At 45.0% G+C, this 15,250-nt stretch overlaps 1 protein-coding gene and 1 long non-coding RNA gene across 8 annotated transcripts in view; one reads left to right on the top strand and one right to left on the bottom strand.

Moving 5' to 3' along the window:
* The window catches only part of LOC133352564 (equilibrative nucleoside transporter 1-like), a 60,115-nt gene that overhangs the window by 19,569 nt on the left and 25,296 nt on the right, over positions 1–15,250 (top strand). For all 7 annotated transcript variants that reach the window (XM_061568291.1, XM_061568293.1, XM_061568287.1 and 4 more), the window contains 2 exons: positions 5,640–5,702; positions 7,506–7,587. In XM_061568291.1, the coding sequence (XP_061424275.1) occupies positions 5,674–5,702; positions 7,506–7,587 (111 nt within the window). In that variant the 5' untranslated portion in view covers positions 5,640–5,673. The remainder of the gene's footprint in view (positions 1–5,639; positions 5,703–7,505; positions 7,588–15,250) is intronic.
* The window catches only part of LOC133352566 (uncharacterized), a 36,326-nt gene that overhangs the window by 19,478 nt on the left and 1,598 nt on the right, over positions 1–15,250 (bottom strand). The window lies entirely within an intron of this gene.

The raw sequence follows: 15,250 nt of genomic DNA, 5'->3' as shown, positions 1-15,250 counted from the left end.
CTTGGTTTTTTCGGTAAAGTCACGTAGAAGGGAAGTATTAAAATAATAAAAATAAAACATAATAAAATTATTTTATTATGTTTTTTTTATTATGTAATAAAATAATAAAAATAAAACACAACACAATTATTTTATTATATTTTTATTATGTTTATTATTATTTTATTACTTCCCTTCTACGTGACTTTACCGAAAAAACCAAGAAGATGAATCCCTGCAATCACGAAAGCTTTAAATCGAAATATAAAATATTGCTGACACGATTGGATTTTGGGGACCGCTATTGAATTCCGGGGCCTAATTATAATTTAAATAGGATTAGAGCACCTCTAAACCTCTAAAGAAATGTCAGCCTAAAAGGGACTTACAATTGTACTACATCCCTGATCCTTGAAAGAGGAGTAAAGGAATTTGGGAGCAATTTAAAGATGAGTTATATTTTAGCGTCGTTTTAACATTTCTTTCCAATTTTACAGATGTATATATGTTGTAACTTGTTTTGCGCTGTACATAGCCAATCGTGCTAATCGGAGGTGCGGGGGAAGGACAACAAACTAAACGCAAACATCAATTATAAAGAAATGAGTTTTCAATCTAGATTTAAAAGTGCATAGCTCCCAGTTCCAGACGGCCGCAGAAGCGCATTTGAAAGTGTGTGGTGCAGTGACCATCCTTGTTTGATGGCTAGCCAAAATCCGCAGCGAGGATAACCAGAGTTCGCATGATGGTTATCACACATTACACATAAATCAAATGTGTAATGTAACAAATGTGTGTTCCAGTGGGAGGTTACATCGTATATTACCTTCGAAAGGGATTTTTTTAAAATAGCACTCAATTGGAAAGCTTTGCGAGAAGTGAGGGGGTGAGTAGTTGAATCCGTTCTTACCGCTGCACAGTTTTCAATTTGAACGGGGAGGTGGCTTTTTTTTCTCTGATCCCCCACCAGAAATCAAGAAGAGGTCATGCACCGACTTGTCACTGGGGCTATGGTCACCACTGCTTGAAGTGACGAGCCACTGGTTTTGACACGATGTCTGCATAGTGAGCTTGCTGAAGATGCTGGGCAAATCTTGTTGCCAAAGGCGTTTTACCAGTTTCCAATATTTCACGGAGGCCACAACGTTTGCGCTCAATGCAATAAACTTCATTTGGTGGAGGTGCATGTAAACCTATGGTATGTCACAAATGATGCTCTGCATGTCGAATGAGTTTTTTTTACCAGTAATACATGTTTGAATATTGGAAGTGTGATTCAATAGATACTAATAAGTAACTAGTCATATGCCGATTTAAAAACTGTTACTCAAGAAATGTAAAAAAAAATTATCGGGGTGCCATGGTGCAGAGTGCAGTCTCCAATTCTTGTCCACTCTATCCCACGGGCCTTTCATTGTGCTCTGGAGGGCTATTGCCAGAAACAGTGCCACTGTTAAAATGACGAATGTGAGTTTTCAGTCATTGTTAAGGTAACTGAGCTGGTTGTGGAAATTCCTCATTCCTGTGGTCTATATGAGTCTGTCCATAGGACAGCCATTGTCGACTTAACACAGTGTAGTAGTACCTGTTTATCGGTCCTTCGAGTGCTGATGGGCTTAATCGACAACCCTCGATGGAGAACTGAATGTGTAGCGTTCTGATTGCGAGCGGGGGGGGGGGGGCGATTCGACCACGGTGTGAGCCGCCCTAAAATTATTCGAGGCCCAAAATGACGCGAGGACCTGAATTCGCGAAACTGACACAGCAGGCGCTAATTTGAAAATGAACGTTCAAGCGGCCAAAACGGTGTCTAAAAAAAACCACCTCTAAATAAGGAGATAATCTGGTGCTCCCAAACTATGCTATTAAATTTCACCTCATTGCACAAACAGAAATTAAATACTTCAGAAACTAAAAACCGTACCCTAATTAACTCAAATATACGAAGGTCCTCTGAAAGAAGTTGAAAACCCACGTGTTTTTTCTCTCTCTATCCATATAACAAATAAACGCTAAACATTTACACTGTTAATAGGACATGGTACACACACCAATCCCGCAAAAATACCAGATACGTTTACTTTTTTTAACACGGGCCCAGCCCATGCTGACCTCACAAATTACTTTGTAGAGTCATGTGCCCTAGAGTAAACTTGTGGTTTTATGAGCAGGGCAGTGAATCGGGTGCCTGTGCTGTGATGGTTCGGCCCCAATTGCACTGGCATGCTATACCTTGTTCAGCCATATCCCAACATGTATGTGGTGATCATGTGTGTAGGAACCATTCTCCAGTACCTATGCTAGCACGTAGGAATGAAAACCGTTTGTCAAGTTATGGCATGGCTACTGCTGCTTAGATGAAAAAAAAATTATCTGAAGGACATTTATTCTTGTAAATGAGACTCTCATGGCACCACAGAGAGACACGTGACGCAAGTGTAACAGTCAGTGCACTGCTGGACAAGGCCCCCCCCCCTCTCCTTGGAAGTTCTGACAACACTTCACCAAACTGGTTAGTGCGAGTTGATAAAGGTAGGGACCATAGACGTGAGAGCAAAGGATTGCAGTACAATGATAGATTTTTGCTGCACTGCTTTTGCTGCCCGCCCACGACCTATAACAACCTGTTGTTATTAGACATGGTGGTCTCGTATCTTAGCACTACCCAGGCTCGCTCAACCCTGCTTCGCTTCCAAAAGCAGCTGAGATTGGGTGTATTCAGGGTCATTTGGTCATAGTCTTGGAGAGCTGAATGGCGTTCAATAGAACTCGCAAACGGACACCTTGTGAAAGACCCAAGGCAGGAGATGCCTGGGTTTGAACTTCCATGAAGCTCATGGTCCACCCTAAACCGCATCCACTGCACAAAACCATGGTATATGCGGATATCGGATGCACAAATGGAAAATAACATTCTCCACTGTTTGACTGCGGTCATCCAGAACAGACCGTATAACATGTAACAACGCAATGCCCGATCCACTAATAATTTGGAGACATCATGGCGATACATTCTGCTGCTCCTGACACAGATATCTTGCTTGACCACCTGAATGTGAAATTGTAGTTTGTTGCTCTGCACCTACATTAGCAGCCATACGAAAGAAGAACGTTATGGGCAAGTGATTCGTAAATGAGTGACAACATCCAAAGAGTTAATGAGTGCAGGATAAATGATTATGCAACCCCTTGAGTGTGGCTCCGGGCCCCGCTGTGCGTGTGTTTTACATGTGCGTGATGGTAATAAGGGTTATAATTGAATCTCTGCATTAGTGGGGAGGGTGCGGGGGATTGTATCTTGTTGTTCATCAAGCGTCTTTACTCGTGTGGCCGCACGTTCACTTATTAACGTTCGTTCGACATTGGCGGCGGAATTCTTTGGCCGCTCGGTCAGCGCTTGCGGTGGGGAGTAGTTAAGAAGGCGCCGACGCGTGACCACAGTCTCGGATGTGAAAGGATCTCGGCCCCAACAAGAAAGCGCAACGATTCCGACTTTTTAAAATGCACCCCTCCCATGCCCCCCCCCCCCCCCCCCCCCACGTTTGAAGGCCAGCTTCGGGAGTACAGTAGTAGTAAGCTTCTTCCACTGCGGGTTTCGCGATGTCTACCTGCCTTTGAGCTAATCGATGAACAAATGGGATTAGTGGTCCTCGGCTTTGTTTATCGTGGGGGGCTCGTTGGGATGATTTGATGATCCCATTCAAAAAGTGTCTTCATGCTCTTGGAGCAGTGTTGATTTCGTTTTAATGGTCCTGAGCCCCTGGTGGATGTAAATTCCACAGTTGTATGGCGGCTAATATTTTCATGCATAGGACAATCACTGCTGACTTCCCGCAAAAGCAGTCCTCTGTTTTATTGGTCCTGAAGTGGATGATGGGCTGATTATATCACCAACGGTGCAGCGAACAAAAAAAGATGAACACTTCATCAGTAACACTTGTCTTCAAGGAAAGAAGTATGATTGGCGATGTTTTGGCCAATGCCCGACTTCATTGCATGTGAAGAGAAAGACCAGAGAGCGCGCAAGTTGTAAGACTGCACTTGACGCCATGAGGCCTGATGAGCATTCCAATTTTTTCAGTAGTAGATTTGTCATGAGAGAAAGAAAGAGAGTGAGCGCTATTTAAGCCAAAGGCATACGAAGCATTCTGTACACAACAACACCTTTCAACGCTTACTTGCCATGCCATAGGTTTTCTCCGTGCATCTTTTTCAAATCACACATTTTTTCCCCATGTTCTATGAAACCCACGTGAGAAGTTACTCTGACCTCGTTGCACAGCAGGTGGTGTTGTTGTAGTTGTTTTTGTTTGTTCCACGCCGAACAAGTTTAGGTGATGGAATTGTCATTGGCAAAAACAGAAACACATTTGACCAATGAATTACAGCACCGTAGAGACGAGGACAGCGTCTTTCTGCTCAAGCGAACATGCTGGAAATCTCTGTTGGCAGCTCTGAGCCCAAGGCACATGGTGTTCAATTGAGTTATATGAACCTTATGGCGGGACCCCGGAGTCTCGAATAAACGGAAGTCAAAATCGCAATTAATTTATTTATTTTTGGCGACTCCGTCCCACCGCGCACATAAACGCTGCAACCCACCTGGTGCGGATCATTCTGTTGTCATGTCGTCCAAGCGCAAGCGAGGACGAATGCGCAGAAGGAACTAAACTTTTAAACTTTGGTTAGCGCATCGTTTAGAGCTCGTCAAGAGGAATAGGTTGCCGTATGGTTCGCCTTCAAAAGACATAAAATGACGTCGCAAAGCAGTTTATGCGAGAGCCGGGGGCTTATGGGACCCAGGGGTCCTGCCATAGGGTTCATATGGTGACTCCATACCAAGAGCATTTTTAAAGTGTTCTACAGGACAATCGTGTGAAGCATAAACAGCGCAAATAGAATCGCAGAACAAGAGAGGCCAAAAAAAAGCACGTGTTGTTGGGTGGTGGCGAAGTGACACTCGGAGTGGATTCATTAGGAACACTTGGTTAAATGGCTCTCACGTGGGCTGTTTATACCACAGATGGGCCAGAGGTATTTTGTTGATGTCGCTCCTCAAGCTGAGCTTTTGTCTGCTGTAGTTGCATCACCCCATCTCGATAGGCTGTTGTTTTGTGTCCTCTGCGCAGGTGTATGTACAATCCACCGTGTGGTCAGCCCTAAACGACTAGGATCTTTGAAATAGCAACGCGCAAAGAGTGATACTGCTCACCAACAGCAGGAAGGCACGGCTGCCATCATACCTTGCGTGAATGTCATGTGACCACCACATTACCGATAAAACAATCCCAGCCTTATCTTATTTCACTGCTGCCTGATGGGACAGCCACATTTTTTTGTGTTTGTTGGTGGATTATAAATTATATGGCCACACATTCCACTTACTTTTGAGCTGCCGATTTAGGCATTTTTGTACTATTACAGTACATTACCTGCCACAATTTTCGCAATGTTCTTCTATAATTGGGCAGTGGTTGGCGTGGTAATGTCTCCTAAATATGTCTTGTGTGGTTTTTTTATGCGTGTTTCTGTAATTGCCCGTGCGTGTATTCAACATGTGTATTCCATGCACGCACGTGTTCGCATACGTGTCTTTTTGCGTGCATGTGCCAATCGTGCGCTCACGCGTGTTTGTGTTCGCATGCTTATGTCACCCACAGCTGCAGGACCACGTGATCAGCCCAAACACACAACATGCCCAGCCAGGCGGCGCCCCAAGACCGGTAAACGCACCTCAAACACACATGCGCCATTGGCCAGCGTGGTGAAATACGGTCTATTTTCTACTGAATATTTTTATTTTATCAGGTAAGGCCCACTGAGCTATATAGTTATTTTTCAGAAGTTACCTGACCACAAATGATAGCTCAACACAGTGGCTTATCACATGGAAATTTATAGCAACCAAATACCGGAGAAAAATCCACACGACCACGGGGAGAAAGACACACAAACTCCAAATATACAGCAGGCATCAGGGTCGGGATCGAACCCACAACTTCCTGTATACCAGGCAGGATAGTGAACATCTCTTCACCGTGGGGCCCACAATCCTTGTGACTTACATGGCGTGGGGGGAAACTTCATCCAGCGGTGGATCAAAAAGGAAGCCGAAAAATAAACTACGGGGTACAGTTACGTGTTGGTACCCTGGCAAGGATGTCGCGGCATCGCGGGACGTCGTGCGTACGTGAGCACACACGCTGCGAAGAAAACAACCAGTCTCTTGTGAGGAATGTGAGAGACCCGGTTGGTCGTCTGTCTTAATCACTCATGGGAGCAGTGTCGCCATGGATGGACAAACCGAGTTAATTTCTTAGCTGTAACCTGACCCTTGGAGCACCCCTCGGTTGACTCGGTCTAAATTGAGCTCTTGGTTGCAGTCTGTGAACATTGGCTGTGCTACAGTGAGGCAGCCACGCGCGTGGAAGTCGAGGCAACACTGCTGCCTTTTATTTGTCTCGCTAGCCTGAACAGATGCTCGCAAACAGCACTTAAATAAACACGCAATGAGGCCTCATGCGGATTTCTTTCTTTTTGGCTGTAGTGAGAATTGAAAGACCCAGGTTCAACATGTACAGGAGTGGCTGCAAATGAGAATAATGATGACGATGATAATAATAATACTTTTTGGTTCTTTCGGTAAAGTCACGTTCAAGTTCATTTATTAGGTATAGCCCTGTGAGCCATACGTAGGTAGAACAATAATAGATCACGACGTTTCGATCGCAACACAAGCAATCGTCATCAGGTGGGACAACCACAGTGATAAAAAACTGCTGAAGTAGGCGAGAAATCTGCCGTGGCACGAGGTTATATAGGCCTCGTCAGTAGGGGGGGAGAGCGAAGGGGGGGAGGCGGGGCAGAAAGTGGACCCCGCAGCAGCACCCGGGTCACTGGAGTAAAGTGGACCACCGCAGCAGCAATGGAGAGATCGGCTGCAGTGGGGGGAGAGAGAAGGGGGGGAGGAGGCGGGGCAGAAAGTGGACCGAAATAACCAAAGAGTGGATTTCTGCAGTCACGAAAGCTTAAAATCAAGATAATAATCAGTTGTCAAACTACGCCATTGTAACTGTAAAATCAATTCTTCCATTGAGATTGATATAATTGATTCGGTGACTGCAAATGTTTTTACGGCCACGTTCGTGTTTGTATTTATGCACCACACCAGGTAGATTCTATTTGAAGTGTCAATATATGGTACTCATGATGTCACAGGCAGCTCCTTTTGAGACCTTTTCCCTGTCACCTACAGAGATCTCTGTGTGTGTATGCGTGTGTGTATGTATGTGTGTGTTTCTGCGTGTGTTTCCGTGTGTGTGTATGCGTGCGTGTATCTTCGACACGTTACATGGCCTCAAAGTAAATCTTTCCTGGCACAGGCGCTGTGGTGACATAACCGTCACTTAGTGACGAATGGTGGGTATTGGTATCTGTATGTTTCCATGTGTGTGTGTTTCCGCACGTGTTCCATGTATGTGTGTGTTGCCACGTGTGTGTGCATGTTCCTGCGTCTGGGCCTGCAGCTATCACCTCGTATGGATCATCTTCTTCATCCTGGGCCTTGGCTCACTGCTGCCATGGAATTTCTTTATGACGGCCACCATGGTGAGACCTCCGAGAATTCCCACATTTTTCCTGTCCCCGGCATGTTCCTGCCCACATATAGGATATAATAATAAATGTCAAGAATGACGTACGTTTGGTATTCCCAACATTCTTAAAACGCAAAGGCTGTCGCAAAGGGGTTGTTTTTTTTTACTACAGACAGTCTGCAGTAGGTATCATGCAGTATGGGGAGTTGTGGGTATGTATAATCCTCATTTGAGTAATTTTCAGGTGATTTGATTTTTGTTTTTGGGCCGTGAAGCTCACACACAATGCCCTACTCATTTTGAACGGCATCATGGGATCTTTATTGTCCACTGTGAAGCAGAGTACGAGCATTTTATGGTAACTACACACGCAATATTAACCAGGGTGGTCTGCTAGATTCTCACCGTGAACTTCTGCAATGAGCGACAATCGCACTACCACTGGGCGATATCGCTGCCCCAAAGTGGCATCGGTGACGTATGGATACATCATTGTCGTATAATATATTATGTGTGCGTGTGTGCAATTCCTGGTCCCGAGTAACATCAAATTTTACATTGTAAACCTTAGTTTAGAGTATGTGGTTGCGATAAAATGTCCACGTCAGAAGCCACGTTGTTGAGCTATCATTTGCGGGACAGTTCTGTTCTGAAAGAGCTATTAAGCTCAGTGCGCCTTACCTTGTAAAATAAAATTTTTTTTATCAAAGATACCCTTGTAAAAGAGACATTTGCATTTCAATAGGTTCTCAGCTGGTGAACTACAAGCTTCAAATCTAGAATGTAGAATGAACTACAAGGTAAGTCATTTGCAGATTAAGATATCAAAGTTGACCCATTTAATTTACAAAGCAGTGGGGCTCTGAAAAAAAATCGGAAATCCCATCCAAACAGTTGGCTACATCACTTGGATTGAGGTGCAAAATTTGGCGATGAGGTTGGTGGACCGTAGAGAGATCGTCGTGAGCAGTGATGAGTGCCATTCCAGCCAGAGGGCCTGCTAGCTGGTCAGGTTGCAGTAAAGCAAGAGGGTTGGTGGCCCCGTCTGCAACGAGGGTTTGAGTGCAAGTGGATTTCATTATGGTTATTCCTGTTTGCTCCTACACGATAATAACAAAGTGAATGGAAATTAATTGGCCAAACGTAAAAATGCAAATCCCTCCTGAAAGAGAAGCGAGGCTTAAGCTAGGCTTTTCAATCAATAAAATGCATATATATTATATTAATATTGTACAAGCAGTTATACCTGTTATGCGTAGTTTGTGAATGGATTAAACTTGGCAAGAGGTATTGTTTGTGTGTGACGCTTCCCGTGCAAAAATCCGTAAAATTGCTGCCAACTCCAGCGCGGTTGCTGCAGGGCTGCGTGGCTTTTCCACTTAGAGAACGTAAACAATGTATCTATTTGAACGACATCCAAAAACTACACGGCAGAACATTCTCTGAATGTGTTTATAAAAAGTCCGGGCTTGTATTTCCTATGTTGCAGCGCGACAAATCGCAATTTGGCCGCCCTCTGCTTGTGCCGCACCGCCAACATTTAACAAACATTTAACAGCTATGTGCCGAGGCCACGCTGCGGTTTCACGCCGTGGAGGAAGATTGATGGTCGCGTTTGTGTTTGTGGTGAAAGTTGTTATAGGGAGTGACGCTTCTCTGTGTGGTGAGGGTGTGATGAAGAACGTCAATAAACACGGCCAAAACGCATCACCTTCGGTGGGGGGGGGGGGGGGGGGTCTTCTCTCATCGTTAGTGGAGATATTGGGAACCTTTCACGAGAGGCCGAGCGAGATGGAGCATTCGGCAAGTTGTGAGTCAGTCGAGTGCTGCGTTCGCAGAAACCAGCCTTTTTGATGGACCGAATCAACCAAATATGGAAGACTAGAGTGGTCAATTTCAGCGTTAGGAAATGGGTGTTTGTGGCAGGAGTTTGGTACCACGTGGGTTAAAGTGTTGGAACTCTTAACAAAGCACAACAAGAAAGTAATCTGAGGGTGGAGGATGTGTGCAATATGATGGCATGACACAGTAAGCACATTGAACCCTGTAGACGTTATCAAGCAGGGAGGCAGAGGGAGGGGCATGTTACCCGGACAGATATTGGAGTGGTACCCAGAGATCGGTGGCCATGTGGTGGCATAGTTTGACCTTTTTTGGGTTGTTGTACATCAGTTTAGAGCTCTGGCAGAATGATTTTAAAGCTGAAGTGTGGTGGCGTCGTCGGAATTGGCCAGGATACTCTCTTTTAACTTGATCTGTAATGTAATTCATTAATATTTTTTTTGGTAGTGTGGGGGTGGTTCAAGCTCACAATCCAGTGACTTGGAGACTGGGATCATGCTGAGGTGTACGTGGGTAGCCAACGAGCAGGGTGTCTTCAGATGTACTGCATGGAAGGCGCAGTAGAAATGCTATTTGATGAGGATAATGAGAGGTGGCTGTAAGGAGTGCAGCACAGCAAATAGGACCGAGCAAAAGTAGCAAAAGAATAAGTTCTTACATGTTGTTTATCATTCTCGCCTGCTTTGTGAACTTGTAATGATGATAGCATTGTTACGCAATTTTTTGTTACGCAATTGTTCATGTTCAGTGGCGCCTTCGTGTGTGGCAACAGAGGGCAGAATGTAGAGTTTGTCCGTTCGATAAAGTATTGGGTCACGCGTGCTTCTTGACAACGTAGATCCTTGCACAACTAGTGCCATCGACGCTTCATTCATTATTAATTTGTCTTTTACTTTTTCACGCATTATTTTCGTGAGAGCACGGTCGGAGTCGCGTCATGAGATTTAGTTTGTTGTCCTTCCCTCCCACTCCCCCCCAACCCTAATTAGCACGGTTGGTTAAACGTACGTACGTGAGATGACGAATCACCCTGGAGTCATCGGAGCCTTGCGTCCAATCGGGGGAACTGCCACGGACGACGTTATTCCCAGTACTCTCTCAGATATACACTAATTATTAAAAATGGACCGTATTTCGGGAGAAAAGTGCGTGTGGAATCTCATGATCTTTACCTCCTGGCGACACTTGCGGACAACTGTCTTGTGCACGCAGTTCACCAGGCAGGGGGCATTCGCCAACGTGATGCTGCTGGATCGGTCCTGTAATCGGTCAATGTATGTTCCTTTTCAGTTTCATTTATTAGGTATAACCCTGTGAGCCATGCGGCTCTTGACTCGGGTGTAACCGCAACAAAACAAAAACATGAACAAGAAACGTCTTAAAGTGACTACATGCAACAGAAAAATCATGGAAAAAACAGCAAAGTAAAGTCCCGTGTAGCCAGTTTCCCAGCTAGTTTGCCAAGGGAGATCCGTGGTGCATCGGCACAGAACAAGAACAACACCATTGGTGATCCATACGGAGGAACCAGGCAGCAACGGAATGGAACGTGTCAGAGGTGCAGGCAAAAATAGTGCGGAAAGAACAAAACTTAACTACAAAATGGAAGTTATATTGCACATTCTTTCACAGATTCAATATTCTTGAAGTTTTGTGTGTACCATGCACCTTTCAATGACAGGTGGACCACCCTGCAGGATCCCTGCATAAATAAAGGACGTTGTTTTTCACGTGTAGAGTTCGTCTTCTATTGGGGCTCTGTAGGGCATCAGCGTGTGGCCGCTCGACAAATTAGCAGGACAGCCAAATTCGACGTAATCGACGCTCCATGCTACGTGTTTAATCAGAATCGGAATACTTATTCATACCGGAGGAATCCGATGAGCTGCAAAGCTCTTTTTTTCCCACAGATTTGTGTGTTCGTATCACAGCAGAGCGAACGTTTGCTTTTATCTCAAACCCCTATCATGCGCTGACCTCATGACGTGTTGTATGAGTGGCAACCGGTCAAAGAGCTGCAATATGTGTGAATAATCCAGCCCCGAGCCCTTATATATTTTTTTCTAATGAATGGCAATTGTAGTTTCTTCCCCACCCTACCCTGAAATGACCCAGCCACCGTGCTCCCCGTAGAAGAAACTGCGATTGTGCATTTTCGGGTGAGGCCAGGGTGACAGTCGTTCACGAGTCTGTGCGTGAAGATTCGCCCCCGGCCACTGACGGCGCCATCAACTGTGCGCCGTGCGTGGACGAGATTTGATTGAATAATAATATTTGTAGAGCCCCAGAAAGGCTGTGGAGGTTTGCGATTCGGTTTCTCGCAACTTTTTGCAGTCTACTCCTCTCGTAGAAATACATTTCCATAAATAAGCTGCTTACAAGCACGTTTCGAGGCATGAATTGCGTGTGTGTGTAGAAAACTGTTTTAATCAACTATGTTTATAACACAAATGGTGGGAGGGGTGGAGCAGTGGTTGGCTCGATTGCGCTATGAACCCGGCCACCTGAGTTCGAATCCTGGCTGCAGCTAACATGAGTGGAGGGTGACATCTGGACCTGTCCTGGACCGTCCGGCATCACCACCACATTGGCCAGCGGGGTGGTGATGGTGTGGCAGTCAAACAACCCCCATGACAAGCACTGCATGGGGTGGCCTTTATCCCGCAGTGAATTGACAAAGCCTTGCAAGTTGTTTTTTTTTCGTTAGTTAACGCACTGAGATTGGCTCATAATGAACATGTCTCGAGACTTAAGGTTGCACCGTTGAGCTGATGGGTTCTGCATTAGACTCTAGATACCCATAATTAAATCGGGCTACACGGAGCATCAGTGTCTGCACATCCCGCACCTCTGATTTAGCACGGTTGGTTTCGTACGCTACAAAAGAAATTCAACATACGTACAGACATAAGGGGTAATGACTACCAATCCTGGTGATGCCCACCACACCATGTCATCGCTTCCCTGCTTTGAGATTCTGCAACCCTTGCACAGTTCACGTCTGACGTCCACAGTCCGATGTTGTAGTCCATCACCACCATTTGGGTCACTGATATGTGGATGCTGATCCATTTTCCCTGTCTGAGTAAGCGGCCCTCCTCCATCCTGTGCACGCAACCCCACCCCTCGTAGCCGCCTGATAACAACAGCCTCAAGCTGCTGCTCTGAAAGTTCTGGTTACAGTCCACTGCTGAAACTTTCCACTATTTTGGATTTTACCAGGCAAGGCCCACTGAGCAATATAGCTCTTTTGGAGAAGCAACCTAGCCACAAATGAGAGCTCGATGAAAGTGGCTTATGTGTATCCGGAGAAAAATCCAACCATGTAGAGAATATGCAAACTCCCCTATAAACAGGCATCGTCAAGGTCCGGATCGAATCCACGACCTCCTGCATATGAGGCGAGGGAGTTAACACCTCGCCACCACGGTGCCTGTGTTACATGACCCTCGCCTCCACATTGCTGGATTGCCCTTGTTTATCCAGGCTGGTCACCTGTTCAAGCACTGTTCAGGCTCAACGCCCGGGTTAACTTGAGAAATCTGACAAGGTGGGGCACATTCCAGTTGATTTTGTCATATGCGATCCGCACATACTCATTCTGAAATGGCAGGAGCTTCGTAAAGCACGACATACTGGTTTTTTCTCTCTTCACGTAATCTATCCCAGCACAGCCCTGAGGATGAACATCAATGTACGTCCATAAGAGGTTTTTTTTTTCTTTTGGGTTAGATCGCCTAAATATAAATGTGTCGTTAAACCCACCACCACCCGACACAGCCAATCAAGTAAGGCTTGTCACGTAAACAAAACATGGCAATTAGTTACTAGCACACCACCGGTGTGTTGGAGAATAAAACCCTTAACATTTACAATTCGAGTACGACATTTCGCCGGCAAGTGCAACAACCAATCCTCCTGCCTGTTTCGGTCTTAAATAGACGAGGGGTGAATGTGATGACGTCCCTTGTGAGCCAATCGGGTGCGAAGACCAGAGGGGGCGGGGGGTTAAAGTAGTCAGAAATTACAATGGATATCTATTATCCGTTGGGTTATTTGAGGTGCAGGGGGAAGGACAAAAAACTGAACACAAGCAGTTCTAGATTTGAAGCTTTCGTGACTGCAAGGATTCATACTCTTTGGTTTTTTCGGTAAAGTCACGTAGGAAAAAAAAATGTAATCACGACGTTTCGATTGCAACACAAGCAATCATCATCAGGTGTAACAACCACAGCAAGAAATTCTGGCCGTTGCTTGATGTCACACCTGATGATGATTGCTTGTGTTGCAATCAAAACGTCATAATAAAAAAAAAAAAAAATTACCCACGTGACTTTACCGAAAAAACCAAAGAATACAAAAGCAGTTATAAAGAAATTAGTGCATAGCAGCAGTAGAGCGAGCGGCTCGCAATTGCGAGGTTGCGAGTTCAAATTCTTGCTGGGGATTAACTTGGCCTCTCAATCAAACTTTCATATTGCACCCTTCAGAGTGAAATTGTCGCAGAGCGCTTCACAAGTAAGCGTGACATCAATAAAATTTTAGTTGCAAAAAACAATGGAAAGTATCAAATTTAGTTAAAATATATCAAAGACATTATAAAATACACCTTGAACCTCTTTTTAAACACCGTGACACCTTGTCAAATGGCGTTCATGGTGCACTCCACATGAACACAACGTCGACCGGTATGCAGCACTGTGAACACCATATTCGCTGCACGCCGAACACCCTACCGACTCCACCATAACACCGCACACGTCACGAACACCCTAATCGCAGAGACGCGTGATTGTGGGGAAGTCAGTCGTTGTCCTGTGGATAATACCCTCGCCATAGGAATGTGGAATTTTCACCACTGGCTCAGGGCTTTAGACAAGAGAAGAGCACAGCCTCAATGCTCAGAGTAAGAAACCACTTTGACCTTTGACTTTCATGACAGAGCAAGAAGCACCACCTAGCATGGGACATGTACGTATGTGTATACGTTGAATTTTTTTCGCACCGTACGTAGCTAATCATTCTAATCAGAGGAGCGGGGGAAGTACAACAAACTAAACACAACAAAGCTATTCAAAAGAAATGAGATTTCAATCTAGATTATTTAAAAGTGCATAGCTCCCAGTGGCTTTCCAATATCGGAAGGAAGGGTGTCCCAGACGGCTGCAGAAACGCATCTGAAAGTGTGCGATGCGGTGACCGTCTTAGTTCGATGGATAGCCAAAAGCTGCTGCGAGGATGAACAGAATTTGCGTGATGGTTTATGCTTCTTGACGAGATCAGCGAGGTATCGTGGTTCATTTGTGACAAGCACTTTGTGTGTAATGAGTGCGAACGTATAATGTATTCGTTCAGCAACCGGAAGCCAATGCAGCTCGACAAGGACCGGACGGACACGGTCAGATCTTACAGTACCTATCGCAAACACGTGTCAAAGGATTTTGGACACGTTGCACCTTGCCAATATTTTTCCAGACGTTCAGTAGAGTATAAAGTTGCAACAATCGAGCTTTGTCAAGAATAACAGTCCTCGACTTACGAACGGGTTCCGTTGAGAGCCGTTTTGGAAGTCGAGCATTTCGTTAGACAGAACGCAATAATGTACCGTATTTTAATTGCCCATATGGTCACTGTTATACAATATCTTACGGTTTGACAAAAAAGGGAAACATTGTTAAACTCATAAATAAGAAGAAATATTGTGTATTTACATGTAATACTGTGATAAATATTCACTTGCAAATAAAACACAAATAAGAAAAAATTGTTCCGCGAGTTTGCTTTTTAAGTCTATATTAAAAGTAAATTCAATAAACTCTCTATCTTTGAGGGTT

The sequence above is a fragment of the Lethenteron reissneri genome, chromosome 41, assembly GCF_015708825.2.
Source record: "Lethenteron reissneri isolate LAM-NWPU_2019-01 chromosome 41, ASM1570882v1, whole genome shotgun sequence".
Lineage (NCBI taxonomy): Eukaryota > Metazoa > Chordata > Hyperoartia > Petromyzontiformes > Petromyzontidae > Lethenteron > Lethenteron reissneri.
This window is presented reverse-complemented; position numbering and strand designations above follow the sequence as displayed.